Source organism: Cherax quadricarinatus, chromosome 52 (genome assembly GCF_038502225.1).
Source record: "Cherax quadricarinatus isolate ZL_2023a chromosome 52, ASM3850222v1, whole genome shotgun sequence".
In the NCBI taxonomy this organism is placed as follows: domain Eukaryota; kingdom Metazoa; phylum Arthropoda; class Malacostraca; order Decapoda; family Parastacidae; genus Cherax; species Cherax quadricarinatus.
In genome coordinates, this window is record NC_091343.1 from 11,989,917 (window position 1) to 12,012,897 (window position 22,981).

Here is a 22,981-nt window from a genome sequence, read left to right on the forward strand (position 1 = left end):
TTATACAATATTTGTGCATGTTTATTGTAATAAACAACAGTGGTAAACAATAATATGATAATAACTTTAGTGCGGTTATCGTGTTCAATACAGCGAGTATATATATATCAATTATATACAGTATTGGTCTCAGGCCCCAAATGTTAGTAGGAATAGAAAAAAATTGGAAAAGAAAAGAAAAAACAACTAAAACAACAAAATAATATAATACGCGTATGTGGAATTCGTCGATGTTGCCGCCACCACATCATTTTCTATAAACTTCTTGGCACTGTATCTCGGTAAGTACTGATCAGATTCTAATTTTTTTTGTTTTATTACCTTCACAAAAATATGCTCTTTAATTCTGTAAGAAAAAATAATTTTTCTTTTTTCAAAATTTCTTGGACACTGGTGCGTGACTTCAGATTTTGGCCTTGGACCCTGAAAGGGTTAAGGGAAAAAATGTCAGTTGAACATTAGTTATGGAGATGGGAAGCATGGTGCCTGAACTCAGGATGGGTGGAGAATGTTGTAATACAGAGAGTCATCTGAATCAACAATGTGGTGACCCTACCTTGGTGGGGGAAAACAGGCAATATAGAAAAAATGCTATACAGTGGTACCTCGAGTTACAAACTTAATTCGTTCCAGAAGGCCGTTCGAGTGCCGATACCCAACAAATTTGTTCCCATGAAGAATAATGTAAATTAGATTAGTCCATTTCAGACCCCAAAAATACACTTACAAAAGCACTTGCAAAAATAAATCGAGTCGAGAGCTGTTCGAAACTAGGTACCACTGTACATATTTACCTGATACTAAAAAATTCTAAACTAGCCATACATTAAAATAAAAAAAATTAAAATACCTGATGGGTAAACATTTGGGTGAAATAAAGGAGGTTCAAACTTGCACTTGGGTGGTGTGGATGGGTAATCATCCTTGAAGATCATGCGTAACCTGTAGAGACCACTCTCCCAGGGAGTCTGTTGGGTAAAAATGTCAAAACTTTAGTTTCCAACCGTATTACATATGCATTTTTTCCAATGGTCTATTTTTATACTTGCCTTTACATCACTTTCAACTAAAATTAAACAAGGTACTAAAATAAATTTTACAGCCTCTTCTCACTTAGCGACGTACAGGTACCATCTGACTTACGACCAAGTTTGGCTCCGACCAACTGGTCGCAAGTCAAAATGGACCTAAGTCGAACCTTACTACTGAATATCAACATTACACTTTTGTATTTTATTTTATTTTGTCGTTTTATTTTGGCATTTCATTTTTTCCTTTACTTTTATGCTTTTAGTACTTTATTTAATACCGTAAGGTTTAGGATAAACACTGTACAACACAAACAGTTGTTTATTTCCCAGAAATTTGGCATAAAAAAACATGGTTGTAAGTCGAATGGTCATATGTCGAGCACGTCGTAAGTCGGATGGTAGGTGTATTCGTTTACGACTGACTTATGATGGGCTCGCTGACCAGTATGCATACCTAAATAATGTATACGAACTGATTTCCTCTATTCTGTTTACTACAGCATACAGTACACTACCATATAAACATTTAAAAATATACCAGAAATGTTATAAATGGTACAAAGGTGACATTAAAATAATATCAAAGATGGTTGACAAACCCACTACCATTATAGCAGGGGTGGGCAAACTTTTCAGTGCACAAGCCACATTGTAAATTTTTTAATTTTAAAGGGCCGCATAATATATTAAGTAAAATAATTAATACTATTTAAAATAGCCAAAATAAAAGGTTTTTAAAGAAAAAAGCAATTAATTTTTAAAGTAGAAACTTCAAATGTTCTTGGCGGGCTGCACGCAGCCCATGGACCATAGTTTGCCCACTGATGCATTATAGTGTGCTCCTCATATAGCGACAAATTCATTTACTGACGGGGTCTTAGGAACGAAACTAGCCATTAAGTGAGGAGAGGCTGTATACCCTTTGAACAAGTAAATTTCCTCATTCTGTTTTCCCTCGATTTATGTAACTTATTTGTCCATGTGAAAATTTCCCAGTACTTTTAAAGTCATATACAATACACAGTAAACCCCCTTTTATCACAACCAGTGAATACAAATGCAACAAATTAAAAACTGAAACCTTCAACATTTGTGTGGATTATTATTATAATCAAAAAGAAGCGCTAAGCCACAAGGGCTATACAGCGCTGCAGGGTAGGGAAGGAAGCAAGGGAATTGGATGGCAGGAGGGAGGGGGGATGATCAGCAGGTTACAGAAAACAGCGGGGCAGGGGATAGTACGGGGGTAGAGGGTAGCAAGAGATACAAGTAGAAAGGGCTGAAAGTATCAGAATTTGTGAAGTAAGTCAGTCGTTGTCAAAAAGTCAATAAGAGAGTCCGGATGAAAGGTGGGTCCATCAGCGAGAAGGGAAGGTAAAGAGAGAGCAGCGGGGCGAAGACGACGACAGAGGTAAATTCTGCGTGCTCGTTGATAAAGTGGGCAGTCCAACAGAATGTGGCTGACTGATAATGGAGCTTGGCAATTCTCACAGAGAGGAGCAAGTCGCCTCTCCATGAGATATCCATGAGTAAGACGAGTATGGCCAATGCTAAGACGGGAGAGAGTAGTCTCCCAACCTCGACACTGGTGATAAGAAGACGGCCAGTAACCTATACTCGGTTTAATAGACTGAAGTTTGTTGCCGAGCATAGTAGACCAACGTTGTTGCCAACGGGTGTGAAGGTGGGAAGATATTACAGCAAAATAGTCCGTACATGGAATACCTCTATAAGAAACTGGTAGGTCATGTACTGCTGACCGCGCAGCAGTGTCTGCCTGTTCATTGCCCTGTACGTCAACATGACCAGGGACCCAACAAAAAACAATATCTTTATGCTTAGTAAAGATGCGGCGTAGCCAAAGTTGGATACGGAGGACTAAGGGGTGAGGTGTATCAAATTTTTGTATAGCCTGTAAAGCACTAAGGGAGTCTGAGACAACCACAAATGATGACACAGGCATAGATGCAATACGGATAAGTGCTGTAAGGATGGCATATAATTCAGCAGTAAAAATACTAGCTGAAGATAGTAAATGCCCTTGTACGACGCTGTCCGGAAACACTGCTGCGAATCCTACGCCGTCAGAAGACTTAGAGCCATCTGTGTACACAGCAATGGCATGAGAATGAGAGTGAAAGTGGTCAAGAAAAAGAGAGCGGGAAGCGACCGTAGACAGTTGGGCTTTCGAGCAAGGGAGGGAGAAAGAACAGACTCGAACAGCTGGAACTTCCCAGGGGGGTAGGGAAAAGTGAGATGCTACATGTACATAGAAAGGTGGTAGTTGAAGAGAAGACAAGAGCGAATGAAGGCGAAGAGAGAAGGGACGGAGTAAGCAGGGGCGGCGAACAAATAAAGAATGTCTACTAATATCAGTGACCATTCTATAAATGGAAGGATTGCGGAGATCATGAGAGCGTACATAGTAGCGCAGGCAATGGGCATCACGGCGATCGGATAAGGATGGAACGTTCGCTTCTGCATAGAGGCTTTCGACAGGGGAAGAGCGAAAAGCACCAAGGCATAAACGTAATCCTTGGTGATGAATGGGGTTAAGGCTAGAGAGAGTAGCAGGAGATGCCGCTGAATAGATCTGGTCACCATAATCAAGTTTCGATAAAATAAGGGTGGAATGTAGGTGAAGGAGGGTTCGACGATCAGCTCCCCACGAAAGATGAGCAAGGGTTTTAAGAAGGTTCAGCCGGCTGTGACAAGTTGCCTTCAGAGAGGTAATGTGAGGTTTCCAGGATAACCTACGATCAAAGAGGAGGCCCAGAAACTTGACTGTATCACGTTCAGGGATACGTGAGCCATAGAGGTACAAAGGATGATCAGAGATGACAAAGCGTCTAGTGAAAGTGATTTGGTGGGTTTTAGTGCTGGAAAATTTAAACCCATGTGTGGTGGCCCAATTGGAAACACGGTCGACTGCATGCTGGAGAGAAACTGTAAGGAGGTGACAGTCAGCGCCTGCACAGGCAATAGCGAAGTCATCAACATAGAGTGATGACCAAATATTTGATGGAAGACTAGAGGCCAAATCATTAATAGCAAGGAGAAAAAGTGTTGTGCTCAGAACACATCCCTGGGGGACACCTTCAGCTTGGACAAAGTCCGGGGAGAGCACATTATTAACCCGAACACGGAAATGCCTGTCAGTTAAAAAGTTCTTAAGGAAGGATGGTAGATTGCCTCGAAGGCCTAAGGAGTGGGCTTGGGCTAAAATATTATACCTCCAAGTTGTGTCATATGCCTTCTCAAGGTCAAAAAATATGGCAATAACTGAGTGGTTATTCGCAAAGGCATTACGAACATACGTATCCAAGCGCAGTAAGGGGTCTATGGTAGAACGTCCCTTACGAAAGCCATATTGACGAGTGGAGAGACTGTTGTGTGTCTCTAAATACCACACTAAACGTCTATTTACTAGACGTTCCATTACTTTGCAAACTGCACTGGTAAGAGCAATGGGACGATAGTGGGAGGTTTCATGTCCCGTAGTGCCTGGTTTGCGGAAAGGGAGAACAATGGCGGATTTCCACGGCTGTGGAAGAACTCCTTGTGACCAAATAAGATTGTAAAGGCGTAATAGGACTGCAAGGGCTGACTGATGTAAATGTTGTAGCATATGAATATGAATGTCGTCGGGCCCAGCTGCCGATGATCGACAAGCTGAGAGTGTTGCCTCCAGTTCTTGAAGTGTAAAAGGCACATTATACTGTTCTTCTCTGAGAGAAGAAAAGTCCAAGGGTGCTAACTCTCTGGCAGACTTTGAGGAAAGAAATGAGGGGCATAGATGGAGTCCCTGAGAAATACGGACCAGATGATTGCCAATTTCATTGGCAACATCTAGTGGGTTTGCTATATCAACACCGGCAACCCGCAGAACAGGAGCCGGGTCAGGAGAATATTTACCACTCAGTTTTCGTACTTTTTTCCAGACTGCACTCAGAGGAAACAGAGGTGATGGTGGAGACATAATCTCGCCAGCAAGTGCGTTTAGCGTCACGGATGACACGGCGAGCGATCGCACGCTTCTGTTTAAAATCAAGGAGTCGCTCTGTGGTTCTATTGTACCGGTACCTGCCCCATGCAGCGCGTTTCAAACGTACTGCACGAGCACAAGCAGGAGACCACCAAGGCACGCATTTCTGAGAATGCCTGCCCGAAGTTTGGGGTATAGAATGAGAAGCTGCGGTGAAAACGGAGGACGAGAAGAGGTGTAAAAGCTCATCGATGGAGGACGAAGAAGGAACCTCTTTAAAAACAGTCAGGTGTGAGTAAAGGTTCCAATTTGCCCGATTAAATTGCCAGCGTGGGGTGCGAAGAGGTGGCGAATATGAAGGGGAAGTAAGAATGATTGGGAAATGATCACTGTCATGTAAGTCCGGGAGAACAGACCAAGTAAAGTCTAATGCGGCGGAGGAAGAACAAACTGAGAGATCGATGCAAGAGAGAGTATGAGTCCGAGGATCAAAATGGGTGTGAGTACCTGTATTTAAAACATGGAGGGGGTGGGTGGCAAGAAAAGCCTCTAACTGAATTCCACGGGAATCACAGTGAGACCCTCCCCAGAGGAAATGGTGGGCATTAAAATCACCAAGTAACAGAATCGGTGGCGGTAATGACGAAACAAGGAAGGCAAAATCCGGAATAGATAATGCCCGAGAAGGAGAGAGATATAAAGAACAGAGCGTATACCACCTATGTAAGTGGATACGGGCTGCTGTGTAATGCAGCGAAGTATGAACAAATAGCTGATGGTACGGAATATCAGTGCGGAGAAGAAGGGCACTTTCATTAAAGGTCCCATCAGGAAAAGGATCTGAAGAATACAATAAATTATAGCCTGAGATGTGAGAAATAACAGCAGAGTGTAATTTTGGTTCCTGTAAGCAAACACCAACAGGGGCAAACTGGGAGAGTAACATCTGAAGCTCACCCCGATTACCCCTGAGGCCGCGTATATTCCACTGTAAAAAGGCCATGATTGGCAATGATAAGGATACTTGAAATCCGCAGGTAAGGGTTCCTACGGACTAGAAGGGTTAGAAAAGTCCACATGCGGAGGCAGTGGAAAATGTTCAAGCAGCGAAGGAACGGTGCGCTGTGAAGAAAGGAGTTGCGCAGATGGAGCAGAGGAGAGAGGAAGAGCGGAAGGTGGATCAGTGTCCATTGATGGTTTGGTCTCTGCAATATATTCAGAGATTGCTTCAAGTGTTTCGGAATTCAGAGATGTCGTATGGGAGACAATATTGGGAATGGTAGGGGGAGGATGAGTAAAGATTGGAACTGTATTGGACTGTACCAAGGTAGGGGGGGGCGAAAGGGTGGAGGGAACTGGAGAAGTGTGGCAGGGGACAGAAGAGACAGGAACCTGGGAGGTGGCAGAAGAGGAAGGAACTTGGGAGGGAACAGGGGAGGAAGGTACATTACGAGGAGGAGGGTGAACCTCTGCACTTGTAACTGAGCCAGTGAGAAGGGAAGAACTAGGGACAGAGACAGGGAGGGTAAAATGAGGAGGTGGAAGATGGGTAGGAGGTGTTACCGGACCTTTTTTTGACTTTTGAGAAGTAGAGGGACGATTGGGAAGAGGTGTCGTACGAGGTCTCGTCGATACTGAGGCTTGTAAGAGAGAACTCGAAGAAGCGAGATTAGACTGAGGCGTTGAAGTAGGGACGTCTGAGCCGAGGACAGCAAAAGGATTAGATACAGGAGTGATTATGGGAGAGGTAACCACAGAGGTGGGTGTAGAAGATGGGATACCAGAAGTGGGGGGACGTTTTGAAACACGGGAATAAGAAACACGTGGGAGTCTCCCTTGGAGGCGGAGATGAGAAACTGCCATGGCATAAGGGAGACCTTCTGTCTCTTTGAGGTAACGGATTTCCCGCTCGTTTAAATAGACCTGACAACGGCGAGAGTACGAAGGGTGAGCCTCATGACAGTTAAGGCAAGAGGGAGATCGATTGCAAGACGTATTAGAATGGTCATCGGCACCACAGACTGGGCATTCGGCGATAGATCTGCAATATTTCGCTGGATGGCCAAATCGCCAGCAATTTCTACACTGTTGTGGTGTAGGGATCACCTTTCGAACTTGTAACCGATGTCCTGCTATATAAACGGAGGATGGGAGTTCTCGGCTGTCAAAAGTTAAACGAGCCACATTGCTAGGGTATCGTCTCCGCCCACGGGCAGGAAGAACGTAAGTGTCTACCTTGAGGATTGGGAGATCTTGGAGTTCCAGCTGTTCTAGAATGTCGGTGCCACATGTCTGGAAATTTTGTTGAACTATGGTATGGGGCAGAATAACGGTACCACTACAAGAATTGAGGGAATGATGTTTTTCAAGGGTGACAGGAACAGTATCTATATGGGAAAGACGAGAGAGCTCACGAGCCTGGGTAGCATTCTGTACGGTAATGATGCGCGTACCGCTCTTAAGAGCATGAAAAGAAATATCTTTACCAACATGGCGTAGGAGTGCCTTGCCAATACTATGGTCAGAAAGATAGGCAGTAGAGGAAGTTGGTCGTAAAGTGAAGAATTTAGTCCACTGTTCAGTCTGAAACTGAGCGTGGAAAGGTAGTGAAGGACGTGTCGATCGTTTCTGAGAAGAACGAGAAGGTGAAGGTGGAGAAGTATCATCAGCAGGTAATTGTCGTTGACGTTTAGGCGTGGGACCAGAGTTGGTCCGACGTGGAACGGGTCGGCGATTTGAAAATTGCCGCACCGTAGAGGGAGAGGCCGGAAGCATAGTCAGAGGAGAGCGAAGGTCTGATAAATCGAAGGAGTCAGTCGAGGCCTCAGTACCTGAAGCGGGTGAGGAAACAGCACCGGCAATAGGTACAGAGGCATGAGGAATGTCTGAAGAGTGGTCCAAAGACGAGGCGGGGTCAGAACGGGGTGCGGTATCAAGAAGGGGCCCGGGGGTACCAGGTTCATGGACTAGGGCTGCCATGGTTAGGTTACTTCTTTCTTTTTGTTTTTAAGAAAAAAAAAGAAAGAAGAAAAGAAAATAAAAATAAAAAAAAGAAAAAAAAAGGGGGGACCGGGGAGGGATAGTTCCTAGGAGGGATGAAAGGGCCAGAAATCTCCCTCCGCGCCCAAGAGGACTCGACACCGCTAGTAGCGCAGATGCAGCATGGAACCCGTGCCATACCCTACCCTTCATGCCAGTAAACCAGCAATCTGGGATAGCAACCTCACATCTGCCGAGCTACCTCGGTGGACAAAAGAGAGGGCGGCCGGATATCCGCCACAAAGCATACCTCCTTCAGCCACCACCCCCGGAATCCGAAAGGTGGCTTCCAGAGCTACACCCGTCGCCCAAAAGACACCCAAAGCTACTCCGGGATACCGGAGAGGGATCGGGACATCCCTAGGCAATCCAGATTCCACGGCAAACTACGCCACCGCCAAGAAACCTCAACGGAATGGGATGGACCCCGGTGTCCTTTCTCCTACCCAGGAACTAGCGCGCCTGTGGGAGAAATCCCAAAGGACAAAAAGAGGAAGGGCAAAAGGGAGGAGTGGGGAGGAGGAGGAGGAAAGGAAAAAGGGGAGGATGGGGAGGATGGGATAGGGGAGGGGAGATTGGGGGGTAATTAGGTTCGGTCTGAGGAAGAAGACCGATAGGTCTAATTCCTCAGACCAAGAGCCTCTTCACCACGCCAAGGAGCCCCCCTTGAAGAGGACATTTGTGTGGAAAAGCTCAGGTATTATTAGTTGGGTAGTTAAGTAAATAAAATCCAGTTATGAGCAAAATCTATGATGGCCACAGTGGGATTTTTGGAAAAGGTCCAGCATCACCCTTGCTCCCCCCTGCCCCAACTACAGTTTTCTGAAATGTTGCAGGCCTTCCTCCGTTTATCATACCATACTAGTTCATCACCTCACATCTTTGGACAAACTTTCTTTTTCCTCCCTCCACCACCCCCTCCCCTTCTCACTAGCATTATTTAATTCCAGCAGTAAGGGCCTACCTGGCCAGAAAGAACCTAGAGTTCAAGGTTCCTCTGAATTTTATAATGCCTAGTCATAAAGCCATGCAGTCTCTGGACCCATATGTGCAAGTGGTTTTTACACAACCCAATACAGCACCTTTCAAGTCATGGGATTGAAGAGTTGGACATTTAAATGCCTATAACACAATCATGAAAAAAACTAACCACAGCAATGCAGGACAAACTAAAACTGTAGTCAGTTTTGGCATGCTTTAACATTACAGGCTCTTACACACATTTAAATGTCATTGGAAGAAGCATCCCAATCAAATGCAAACTGGTAAATTATGGCCTCTTGAGAAATACTTCCACTGGTTTTCCCAACTTAGTGGAGTAAGCTCCAGGAACTTTAGATTTGCAAAAAGAGCACAAAAGGGGTTTGAAGATATGGAGGAAGACTAAATGAAACTATTACAGAAGAATTGCTGGAGATCAATTCCTGTGAAGAGATGCAAATAAGAGAATAAGAAAAACTGGTACTGAAATGGTTAACACTGCATTTACATTAGCAATCTTATTTTATTTTTAAATTTTCAAACAAACTGAAAAGAACCCCAGCAAATCGAAAAGCACTGCTCAGAAGCAGTCTGAAGCAGATGATACCTTATTGTTAGCACTAAAGTACTGCAGGGGAAAACAGCTCAGATACATTACACAATACTACAGCACTAAAATAATTATCAACTACAACTCTGCATTCCTATTAACAAAAGAACCAGCTATTCACCTCAACCTAGTAGGGTTACAGTAGCCATTACACCTGCACATCAATAAGCAACAACATTCAATACTAAAGCTATTAAAAAAAACTTTGGGTCTCACGAATGTAACCTACTTTCCCCACAAGTCCTTCACTCATTAACACAATGAGTAAAGTATAGATTTTCAGGTACAGTTGTAAGCCAAGCATTACTCTAGAGGTCTACTGAATACTGAAAAATGTTAAATTTCCTTCATGTCCAACTAAATTTACAAGAAATTCACCATTGCTCAAAATGGTCAAAAAATTTTAATTTTTATAACACCAGCCATCTCCCACCAAGGTAGGGAGACCTGACAAAGAAAACAAAACACACTCAGTCAGTCTTGCCATAAGGGGGGACATCACCACAGTTCAGATGACCCTACAATCATCATCCCTTAGGGCTTTCAGAGTTCAGGCACTGCACTTACCACCTCCAGAAAAGAATTTCCAGCAGTTATTTTTTTTTCCTTATAGTTGTTTGGAGAGTAAATTAAATATAGTAAACCCTCAGTACAACAGATTAATAGGGAAGAACAGGTAGTCTGCAATGGTAATTCATGTGGATGGACAAGAAGTTTTGCTTGTAATAGTTACAATAACTTTTTTTATTCTAGTTTGTATATGGGTGATGTGGTGGAAGAGGGTGAGAGAAATGGAAGTTCCAAGATCTGAGCAAATTGATCTAATAGGTCATAATGCTTATGGAGAAGTTTTACAAGACAATCACACTAACAAGCAAAAACCATCCCCCCCCCCAATAATACACAATACATACACTAAGCACAAAAAACATGAATACAACAGCATTAAAGTTAAAATAACCTGCACAGCCATTTATACTTTAGTACAGAATATAGTACTGTGCATAGTTTTAAGACCAATGTGGCAAAAAATTAAAGGGGTCTACTTCAAAGGATAATATTTTCAAGTTGAAATCAATGAAAGGTAATCCCTACAATGAACAAAACACTGAAGTAAGTCTATAGGTCTATGCTAGGCAGGTTAAACTTTTACCCATCATTTCCACTCTAAAGTGATATACAGCATAAGGAGGGGGTTATAGTGGGGGTGGGGGAAATCACTTGAGCTAAGGTTATACTAGTGGGAGAGCTGCCATTGTGGTGGTGGTGGTGGTGGGGGGAGGGTGTTGTGTATGTAATACTTACTCCCTTCTTTCCTGGAATTGCACATTCCCAGTTCATCAAATTCAGTGTTCCATCCGGGTTTTTTGTGGGTCTTGCAATGAAGCCCTGGAAGGCAAGATTTCATGGATTAAAAATTAGGACATTTCCAAACAAAACCACTTATTAACTGGCCAATTCCCACTAACAAGTGACCCAAAGAAGGCAACATTCACCATCACTAGCTGGCTCTCAGAGGTTCAGACCTAGCAGTTAACCCACCTATCCATAAACTTTCCTGTGCCTGCAGGCAGGCACTGTCACAACAGACTAACCAGTTCCTATTTTCTCCCAAGTCCCTCTACTCACCCGTGAACAATGCTCTATAGTCTAAGAAACATCCAACTCTTGCCACAACACTCGCATAATGGAGCACTGTAGTAGGCCTATTGGCCCAGTGTAAGCAGGTTCCACACAGGAAATGACTAACTCTTGTAGAGGCTTAAAGTATGTGCTTAAAATAACCACTTACAGTTGCCCCCATCTACAACTATTACCAAACCAGTGCTTTCCTATATCCTTTCAATCTTAACATGTCCAAAATGAATTTATTGGCAAGAATCCTTAGACTATTTTCAGCAAGATTTTATATTCCTTTTATTCCAGTTATCTGTTTGTACACTTCACATGAAAGATTTACAGACAGACCTTGCTTCATTATTGCTAAATTAATACCAAAATCCCTCTCCAGCCCTAAGCTACCATGTCTAAATTTTTTGAAGCTATCCACATAACCACTCCCTATCTCTCAAACAGGTCTCCAGTAAAACACACCAACTGCCTCCACTAATCAAAACTAAACAAATTAGTGATGCCAAGAGTAACATTTTCCTTATCCTTCACAATCATCTTTAGCTACTCTAGTTTAAAATATGTAAATTTTGTAAATTCACTTACATCCTTCCATTCTAATATGAATTACATAAAAAAAAAAATTGTACTTACAAATGGATGATCTTTTCTCCATGCCTTTCTCTCCTCAGCAAGTCTAGCAATCGCAATCCCAGACATGACAAACCTGGAAAAAATACTGTGTTTAGTATGTATTTTTCAAACACTGCATAGTGGTAGTAGCTTAAAACAAAGTGAAATTTAGTAAACTATACAAATTTGACAAAAATAAACCCCACCCCCACCCCATGGGTCAACACCCCTCAGGTCAAGAATGAAAGATCAACACCCTTAGGGCAATAAGCTTTCACTGTCTTGCATAGATCTATGTAAATCATAGCACCCTTAATTATATGGCTATCTGTAAACTGGCTCGTGCATGCAGGCTCAACTCTTACCTGTCAACCCTAATTTTAAAGTTATCTAAAGTCCTCACTTCAATGACTACTATTACCAAACTCAACGATGACTTTGAACCTGCATGACATCACTGGCATTTAACCCTTCTGCTGACTGCCCCGTAGTACAGTAGAACCTCAAATTTCAAACTTAATCCGTTCCAGGAGTTAGTTTTAAATTCATGAAGTTTGAAAAGCAAAGCAATATTTCCGTCAATAAATAATCCAAATACAATTAATCCATTCCAGAAACCCAAAAATATTCACCAAAAAATACATTTATAGAGATTAATTATAGTTTTACATACACAACAAATATAGTATAAAATTATGTATTAATAAATTTAAATAAACATTTAAAATAACATTTTTACTTACCTTTATTGAAGATTGGTGATGGCATCTGGAAGATAGGGAGTTGGGGTTAGTGTTTGGAAGGGTAATCCCCCCTCCATAAGGACTAGATATTAAAGCCCTCTCTAGGGTTACTTACCTTCTCTGTCTTTTAATGCCACTAGGACCAGCTTGAGTCACTGGACCCATCTCAAAATAACTGTCCACAGTCCTCTATGTCGCCTTTAAGATTTCCATAAAATGGGACACTTCTGTCACTGAACTTGTTGCAAAGATGGCTTGTTTCAGCTTGCTCAGGGTGGTACTTCTCCATAAACATTTGGACATTATTCCACTTGGCACAAATCTCCTTAATATTTGAATCTGCATGCAACTTCCTTGCCCTTTCACAAATAATAGTCTGAAACATTATCACCTGCCATCTCTCTATCCTTGATCCACACCAGCAGCAACAACTCAACCTGATCGATTGTCTGGGGTCTTTTTTTTGCTTAGGACATTAACACCTTTTGCAACATCAGCTTCCTTGATTTGTTCTTTGCCAGGATAGAAGCAATGGTCAACTTGTTTTTCCCATGCATCCTGGCAAGCTCAAGTTTCACACCACTCTCATACTTCTGTATTATTTCCTTCACATCTACAGTGTTTCTCACTTTCTTTACCACTGGGGTACCACTAACTAGTTTCTTTCGGCCCATGGTAGCTTATTTCACAGTCCCACAAGCACTAAACACAATGAATTAATCGTAAAATGTTTGAATGAGACCGCAGGTTAGTGTTCACTCAAGCATCAACAAAACCAGACTGGCTCGTGGCACCTGCGCGGGGACGCGGACAGAGCAGGCTGGCGGACAGGTCAGTACCCGGCGGTTCGAAAAAGGGGAGACTTCGATAATGGGGACAGTTTGTTCGAAAAAAAGCGGTCGATTTTCGAAGTTCGATAAGCAATACGTTTGAAATTTGAGGTTCCACTGTACTACAATTTTGAGGTCATTATCAGTGCTGTAGTTCTACACCATGAGCTCAGCTCAAGCTGTGAGCAATAAATTTGGGCCTACATATTAGAGAATAGGTCTATGTGATAAGCGTGTACCATATAAAAATCCTGCAGCACGCAGGGCATGCAAAAAAAAAAAAATGCTGCAACAATGTTTTTGGTACAAAACAGTGACTGCGGTGTATTTTCCTGCAGTTTTTATGGTTGTATTCTTGGTATTATTCGAGCGTGTGGAAGGTATTACAGAAATAGAGATGATTTTGACTGGTTTCAGGACTGAAAATAGCTTGAAACCAAGCTCAAAATAGCAGAAATGTTAGATTTTTGCCAATATTCAAGAGTGAACAAATCACGTCACTCGTCCAATACACGTCCAACTGGTGGGTCTGATATGCATTCACAAATGCACCAATATTTATACAATTATAGTGGAACCTCAATTTTCATGATTAATCAGTTTGAAAAAGTGAAGAAAACCAAATCATACAAAAACTGAAGCAATATTTCCCATAAATAATATAAATCCAATTAATCCATTCCAGACACCCAAAAATATTAACAAAATATATTATAGGGAATAACTAGTTTTACGTACAGAAAACAATGAGAAAAATATAAATAGACTAATGAAATGGACAAATGAATATTTAACCCTTTCAGGGTCCAAGGCCCAAATCTGGAGTCACGCACCAGTGTCCAAGAATTTTCAAAAAAAAAATTTGTTATTTTTTCTTATGAAATCGTAGAAAATCTTTTTGTGAAGGTAATAAAACAAAAAGTACGAAATTTGGTGGAAAATTGACGAAATTATGCTCTCGCGAATTTTGATGTGTCAGCGATATTTACGAATCGGCGATTTTGCCGACTTTGACTCCTATTTTAGGCCAATTACATTATTCCAATCAACCAAATTCTTAGCTATTTCACTAGTATTACTTCTATTCTATCGATTGAGCACAAGAAATCGCCAAGTCAACTGTTTCAACTACAAAATAAAGTGATCGGAAATTGTTAATTTGGCCAATTTAACACAAAGTTCAAAATATTCCAATTTCAAAATAGGGTCCAGAATGAACAATGTAGGCATTCCTGGCACTAAACTAACATTTCATCTGTTCATTAGTTATGTTTTGAGGCTTTACAAATAAATTCCATTTTGATTTTTTATTCACATAATGAATTTTTATTCACACCAAAAAATAGAAGATTTACTGTTATGCAATACTGTAATAATTGTATAAATATCATCACCATATTTGTGAATGTATATTAGACCCACCAGCTGACGTGTATTAGATGTGTGAGGTCGTTTGTTTACTCTTGAATATCGGCAAAATTTAACATTTCTGCTACTTTGAGCTCAGTTTCAAGCCATTTCCAGTGCTAAAACCAATCAAAATCATCTCTATTTCTGTAATATGTCTTCCATTCTATCAAACGAGACCAAGAAATCGCAAATACAACTATAAAAAACATACGAAGAAACACTGCAAAGTTGCTGTTTTAATCGAAAAATCATGATTTCATTTTTTTTCTCTCATTATACACAGTGTGCTGCAGGATCTGTTTTATGTGGTGCACATATACCACATAGATGTATTCTCTCATATCTAGGCCCAAATGTACCACTCACAGTTTATCAGAGTGAGCTGAGCTCATGGCGTAGATCTACGGTTTGGACCCTGAATGTAAAGCCGTAGATCTACGGGACGGACCCTGAAAGGGTTAATATCACAAACAGCAGCACTCATTCCAAGCATTTTCTTTGAGAACCACAAGCAACTGCCTTGTCTTTTTGCAAATTATCGCCTCCAAAACACTACCTCCCACTAACTTTCTCGCTGATCCACACCAACAACAACTGCAACATCTTAGATTGTTTGAGATGTTCTGTTAGCACATTCACCCCTTTCGCAACATCAGCTTCCTTGATTTCTTTTTTCTTTGCCAGGATGGAACTGATCATTGATGCAGTCTTCCCATACATCCTGGTGAGATCAGCAACGCGTGTGCCACTTTTGTACTTTGCTACAGGTTCTTTCCTGAATTACATCATGTTTCTCACCTTTATCAAAGGGCTGGCACTCGGAACTTTCTTTGGCCCCATGGTGGCTTATTTAGCTGTCACACTAAATAAACAAGCACAAAAAACAATGGATTATTGCGAAATGTTTTGGACGAGTGCACGGGGGTGATGCTCACTCAACGAGAAACAAAAACAGACTGAGTCACGAACGCATGGGATGCTTTGTGTGGACACTCAATTCCGGAAAATGAGTGGCCGTTACATGGGCAGGCGGACGAGTTTGGTACAGACCATTTTCAACTGGACGAAAACCAAGTGGATGTACGAAAACTGGGACAATACTTCGACGAAAAAAAGTTGTCAAGCCAAATTGTACAAAAACTAGGGCATACGAAAACCGAGGTTTGACTCTTCACTAACAATGATGATCTGATAAGAAATATCACCATATCAAAAACAATATACTCAGATCACAACATAATTGAGGTTCAGTCATGTATGCGCGGAGCCCCAGACCGACATAATGAGATTAGTCACGAGGGAGCATTCACCAAATTCAACTTCAATAACAAAAACAAAGTGGGACCAAGTAAACCAAGTCCTAACCGATATAAGCTGGGAAGATATACTAAGCAACACAGACCCCAACTTATGCCTAGAACAGATTAACTCGGTGGCACTCGATGTATGCACAAGGCTTATTCCTCTAAGAAAAAGGAGGAGTAGATGTAAAACAGAAAGAGACAGGCGCTCCCTTTACAGGCGACGGAAAAGAATAACAGAGCGGCTAAAAGAGGTCAATATATCTGAAATGCGTAGGGAGACACTGGTCAGAGAAATAGCAAGCATCGAACTTAAGCTAAAAGAATCCTTTAGGAGTCAGGAATCGCGGGAAGAACTAAAAGCCATAAATGAAATCGAAAGAAACCCAAAGTATTTCTTCTCCTATGCCAAATCAAAATCGAGAACAACGTCCAGTATTGGGCCCCTACTTAAACAAGATGGGTCCTACACAGATGACAGCAAGGAAATGAGTGAGCTACTCAAGTCCCAATATGACTCAGTTTTTAGCAAGCCGCTAACCAGACAGAGTCGAAGATCAAAATGAATTTTTTATGAGAGAGCCACAAAATTTGATTAACACAAGCCTATCCGATGTTATCCTGACGCCAAATGACTTCGAACAGGCGATAAATGACATGCCCATGCACTCTGCCCCAGGGCCAGACTCATGGAACTCTGTGTTCATCAAGAACTGCAAGAAGCCCCTAACACGAGCCTTTTCCATCCTATGGAGAGGGAGCATGGACACGGGGGTCGTCCCACAGTTACTAAAAACAACAGACATAGCCCCACTCCACAAAGGGGGCAGTAAAGCAACAGCAAAGAACTACAGACCAATAGCACTAACATCCCATATCATAAAAATCTTTGAAAGGGTCCTAAGAAGCAAGATCACCACGCATCTAGAAACCCATCAGTTACACAACCCAGGGCAACATGGGTTTAGAACAGGTCGCTCCTGTTTGTCTCAACTATTAGACCACTACGACAAGGTCCTAAATGCACTAGAAGACAAAAAGAATGCAGATGTAATATATACAGACTTTGCAAAAGCCTTCGACAAGTGTGACCATGGCGTAATAGCGCACAAAATGCGTGCTAAAGGAATAACAGGAAAAGTCGATCGATGGATCTATAATTTCCTCACTAACAGAACACAGTCGTCGTCAACAGAGTAAAGTCCGAGGCAGCTACGGTGAAAAGCTCTGTTCCACAAGGCACAGTACTCGCTCCCATCTTGTTCCTCATCCTTATATCCGACATAGACAAGGATGTCAGCCACAGCACCGTGTCTTCCTTTGCAGATGACACCCGAATCTGCCTGACAGTGTCTTCCATTGCAGACACTGCAAAGCTCCAGGCAGACATCAACCAAATCTTTCAGTGGGCTGCAGAAAACAATATGAAGTTCAACGATGAGAAATTTCAATTACTCAGATATGGTAAACATGAGGAAATTAAATCTTCATCAGAGTACAAAACAAATTCTGGCCACAAAATAGAGCGAAACACCAACGTCAAAGACCTGGGAGTGATCATGTCGGAGGATCTCACCTTCAAGGACCATAACATTGTATCAATCGCATCTGCTAGAAAAATGACAAGATGGATAATGAGAACCTTCAAAACTAGGGAGGCCAAGCCCATGATGACACTCTTCAGGTCACTTGTTCTATCTAGGCTGGAATATTGCTGCACACTAACAGCACCTTTCAAGGCAGGTGAAATTGCCGACCTAGAAAATGTACAGAGAACTTTCACGGCGCGCATAACGGAGATAAAACACCTCAATTATTGGGAGCGCTTGAGGTTCCTAAACCTGTATTCCCTGGAACGCAGGAGGGAGAGATACATGATTATATACACCTGGAAAATCCTAGAGGGACTAGTACCGAACTTGCACACGAAAATCACTCATTACGAAAGCAAAAGACTTGGCAGACGATGCACCATCCCCCCAATGAAAAGCAGGGGTGTCACTAGCACGTTAAGAGACCATACAATAAGTGTCAGGGGCCCGAGACTGTTCAACTGCCTCCCAGCACACATAAGGGGGATTACCAACAGACCCCTGGCAGTCTTCAAGCTGGCACTGGACAAGCACCTAAAGTCAGTTCCGGATCAGCCGGGCTGTGGCTCGTATGTTGGTTTGCGTGCAGCAACAGCCTGGTTGATCAGGCTCTGATCCACCAGGAGGCCTGGTCTCAGACCGGGCCGCGGGGGCGTTGACCCCCGGAACTCTCTCCAGGTAACTCCAGGTTGTAATACTGCATAACAGTAAATTATTTGTGAATAAAAATTCTAAACAGAAAATCAAAATGGAATTCACATGTAAAGCTTGGAACGATGGAAATAAATGGTATAAAATACCGACACAATGGAAATATAAACACAAATGCAGTATAATGTGATCCTTTATTGACAACGTTTCACCCACACAGTGGGCTTTTTCAAGTCACACACGGATCTACCTGGGGCTGGAAGGTACGGGAGTATTTATAGTCATGTTCACGTTGAGGTCAGGTGGAGAATGCTGCATCTGATGATCTACCGGGTGGGGTTATAGAGTCTTGGGTAGCTAGGCAGGGGTATTGGACAAGTTGTGAGTAGACCTTCTGCAGTGGTCTATGTTCTTATGTGGGATAGCGATGAAGAAGTTTCTTGGCGAGTGGTTCAGCTATGTTATAGAAGCCATTGTTCTGGTTGAAATTGTTGGTTATAGAGATAAGCGATGATTCCAGGATTCTTCTGTATTGAGTGTTGTCTTCTGTGGCTATAAGTCTTGAGTTTCTGTAGTTAATTAAATGGTTGTGTTAATTGCGATGTTGTACACATAATCCCTTGTAATGACTGCAACAAATTATATGTGGGCGAAACATCAAGAGACCTCCAAACACGTATTTCAGAACACCAATATGCAAGCAGGACTGACGATACAAGGAATGCCTGTGTACAACATCGCAATTCACACAACCATTTAATTAACTACAGAAACTCAAGACTTATAGCCACAGAAGACAACACTCAATACAGAAGAATCCTGGAATCATCGCTTATCTCTATAACCAACAATTTCAACCAGAACAATGGCTTCTATAACATAGCTGAACCACTCGCCAAGAAACTTCATCGCTATCCCACATAAGAACATAGAACACTGCAGAAGGTTTACTCACAACTTGTCCAATACCCCTGCCTAGCTACCCAAGACTCTATAACCCCACCCGGTAGATCATCAGATGCAGCATTCTCCACCTGGCCTCAACGTGAACATGACTATAAATACTCCCGTACCTTCCAACCCCAGGTAGATCCGTGTGTGACTTGAAAAAGCCCACTGTGTGGGTGAAACGTTGTCAATAAAGGATCACATTATACTGCATTTGTGTTTTTATTTCTAAAGCTTGGAAACGTAACTAATGAACAAGAATGCCTGCACTGTATTTTAAACCCTATTTTGAAATTAGAATAGTGAATTTTGAAATTCGTGTGAAATTGGCCAAATTACAAATTTCTGATCACTATTGGGTGATCAAAATACTGTAGTTGATTGGGCTATTTGTGCTCAATAAAGCGGAGACATACTAGCAAATTATTATAATCAAGGGGAAAGTGCTAAACCCATAAGATTATACAGCACCTGTAGGGGGGACATGGAAGGTATTCAGGCCTAATTCAGGGAACTGAAGCACAGATCCAATTCCCTAGATCAAGAGCCCCTCATCACTGTCAAGGAACCTTCCATTAGGAGATATTCAGTGGCACCTTAAGTTTCGGCCATAATTCGTTCCAGAAGGCTGTTTGAGTGCCATTACCAAACAAATTTGTCCCACAAGGAATAATGTAAGTTAGATTAGTCCATTTCAGACCCCCAAAAATACACTTGCAAAAGAGCTTACAAAAATACACTTACATAATTGTTCAAGTTGGGAGCTGGTCGAAACTCGAGGTACCACTGTACTAGAAAAATGGATAAGAATTTGGTTGACTGGAACAATGTAACTGGCCTAAAAATAGGGCAATTTTCCATCAAATTTTGTACTTTTTATTACCTTCAGAAAAAGATTCTCTACCATATCATAAAAATTAAATTCTTGGACAGTGTGAACAAGTTTCAGATTGGGGGCATCTGGACAGTGAAAGGGTTAAATTCAGATTTAGAAAATGTACAAGAAAATACTTGGACAATAGCTGTAGAGAAAAAATAATTTAGGTAGCTTGGACAGGTGCATAACTAGGAACAACTGGATAAGATTAAGATTATTTCAGCATGATACAATGTTTGTACAGAAGTGAAGGACTAAATTTAGGTGTGCATGCAGAAACCCCCTTAACATGCAGAGCATTTCAGGCAAAAGAGAACTTGTCCAGGCATGGGCTAGTAAGCTTACTGCAGTCCAGTTTTAAGGACAGAGCTCAAGGATTTGCAGGGCTCCATTATGTTATGGTAAAAGCCAAATCCAGTTACATGGAGCATTGATGGACAACTTTTCACCTAAGCAATGAGCTTTATCAATTATGCTCAATATAGGGTGCAGCCAGGATTGCAATCTGGTGGGGGGGGGGGGGCTTCAGCCAGGAGCTCAATCTGGGAAGGACTTAAACATAAGTTAAATTTCTTAATTATCATGCCCTTGTGGTCACTGGTCAATATAGTGAAAACTATCCATTGAGAAGAAATTATTTGCATATGAAAGGCCTTTGCCCTCCTATACCCTCACACAGCTTCACCACCGTGCTTTATACGTTTAAAGATACCACTTCAATGTCAAAAAAAGTGCCTAAGCATAAATGAACACACGATACCTTAAATTTCATGAAGTAATCTATATTGTTGTGTAACTACCAGTATAATACATGGGCAAGAAAAAACTTGGATTTTAAACCTGGAGGGTTAGCCACCCAGGATAACTTCAGAAATGACATTTGCGAAGAAAATTAGTTTGAATTAATAAATTAAAATATCCTTGCCAATAATATTACTCAAAACAATTACTACATCAAAGTGTCAATTTTACTGCACAAGACACCTCTACTAATAACATCCAAAGATCAGTGTTTGTAAACAAAATTAAATGTGTACTTAGTATTCAGAAGGTAAATATAGCAGTTATTATTGCACACGTGTGCCAACAATAGCAATAAAAGATAAATTAGATACATGTGCAACTCTTGGGTATCTTTATTGAGGAAACGTTTCGCCACACAGTGGCTTCATCAGTCCAAGTATTCTATTCAAGATTGATGGACTGAACACATCGACTCAAGGTTGAGGGACTGATTACCTCATTCTCCTCCTGTTCTTCAAGTTTCTCCTACGTTTGGACTGATGAAGCCACTGTGTGGTGAAACGTTTCCTCAATAAAGATACCCAAGAGTTGCACATGTGTCTAATTTATCAACATGTCGGTTCTCTGAACCATTCATCTACAAAGCAATAAAAGAGTCAACCTGCAGTACTTTTCTTCTGACAGTTCACCAGATTTGGGGGGGGGTGAGGGGGGGATCCCTGATCTCTATGAAGTTAAACAATCGGGGTATAAAATACTTCCCAGAATGAAAATGGTGATTATATTGTACAAAAAAAAATTACAAGCAGAACCAAATACTTCAAATAACCGTGCTATTAAATTTCCTTCACAAACCTTTGTCAGCCTTTACTTAAATGAAACTACGTATGTACTAAGCTACACAAGGCATAATTAGCCATTTCTCTTACCTACACCACACTTTCTTAATCACAACTCCAAGTAATTCAACAGATACACCTGCAAACCCCTCAAGTAAAAAAAAAAAAACTGGGTGTAAATTATGGAACGTTTTGAGGTATCAAAACAGACATCAATGGCTCCCCATTATTCTCCTCCCCTCTACTTCCCACCTCACTCTCCTCTCTCCACCTCTTCTCTTTACCGCCACTTGCAGTAGCCTACACGGACAACTTACTCTGGGTAAAGTGGCTACAATATACGAGGTACAACTTACCAGTTGTGGTGTACAAGTGAGAGGTGTGAGTGAACACTGTGAGGCAGGAGAAACCACTAGAGCTGGGCTGAAGCTCGCTCTCTCTCGCCGGTTCTCGTTAAATATCGTCATGGCCGCCCCGCCAAAATTGAATTATTCAGTGCCTAAACCATAAATATTGTATATATGAAACAAATATTTGTATTCAATAACAAGGTGCAAGATAAACTTGTCTTGTAATGCATGACTTGTCTGGTGTGGTGATTTTAAGGTAAGGTTCTTAAGTGTTCTGGTAATTTACTGTCTGTGGTTGTATCATTGAGTTTGGTCAAGGATTGAAGGTTCAGCATTCATTTGTTTTTTTTAACTTCATGGCCTGACAGTGATCATTCATCTTCCATAACTCTTATATAAAAAAGCATCATCTTTTCTCGTCACTCACTATTTTGTTTTCCCCTGTACTTCTTACTAGTGTATCTATTATACAATATATATATATATATATATATATATATATATATATATATATATATATATATATATATATATATATATATATATATATATATATATATATATATATATATATATATATATATATATATATATATATATATATGTCGTGCCGAATAGGCAGAACTTGCGATCTTGATCCCATGTATCAGAAACCTTCCCTATGAGGATAGACTGAGGGCCCTGAAACTGCACTCTCTTGAAAGACGTAGAATTAGGGTGGATATGATTGAGGTGTATAAATGGAAGACAGGAATAAATAAAGGGGATGTAAATAGTGTGCTGAAAATATCTAGCCTAGACAGGAC

The 22,981-nt window shown here is 41.4% G+C and overlaps 1 protein-coding gene across 1 annotated transcript in view; it reads right to left on the reverse strand.

The window, feature by feature from the left end:
- Positions 1-22,311, reverse strand: part of lwr (ubiquitin conjugating enzyme lesswright) — a 32,966-nt gene extending 10,655 nt beyond the window's left edge. Inside the window, exons 1-4 of the mRNA XM_070096052.1 lie at positions 22,182-22,311; positions 11,912-11,984; positions 10,952-11,035; positions 851-968 (exon numbers count right to left, since the gene is read on the reverse strand). Coding sequence (XP_069952153.1) covers positions 851-968; positions 10,952-11,035; positions 11,912-11,977 — 268 coding nt within the window. The 5' untranslated portion in view covers positions 11,978-11,984; positions 22,182-22,311. The remainder of the gene's footprint in view (positions 1-850; positions 969-10,951; positions 11,036-11,911; positions 11,985-22,181) is intronic.
- Positions 22,312-22,981: the final 670 nt, after the last annotated feature.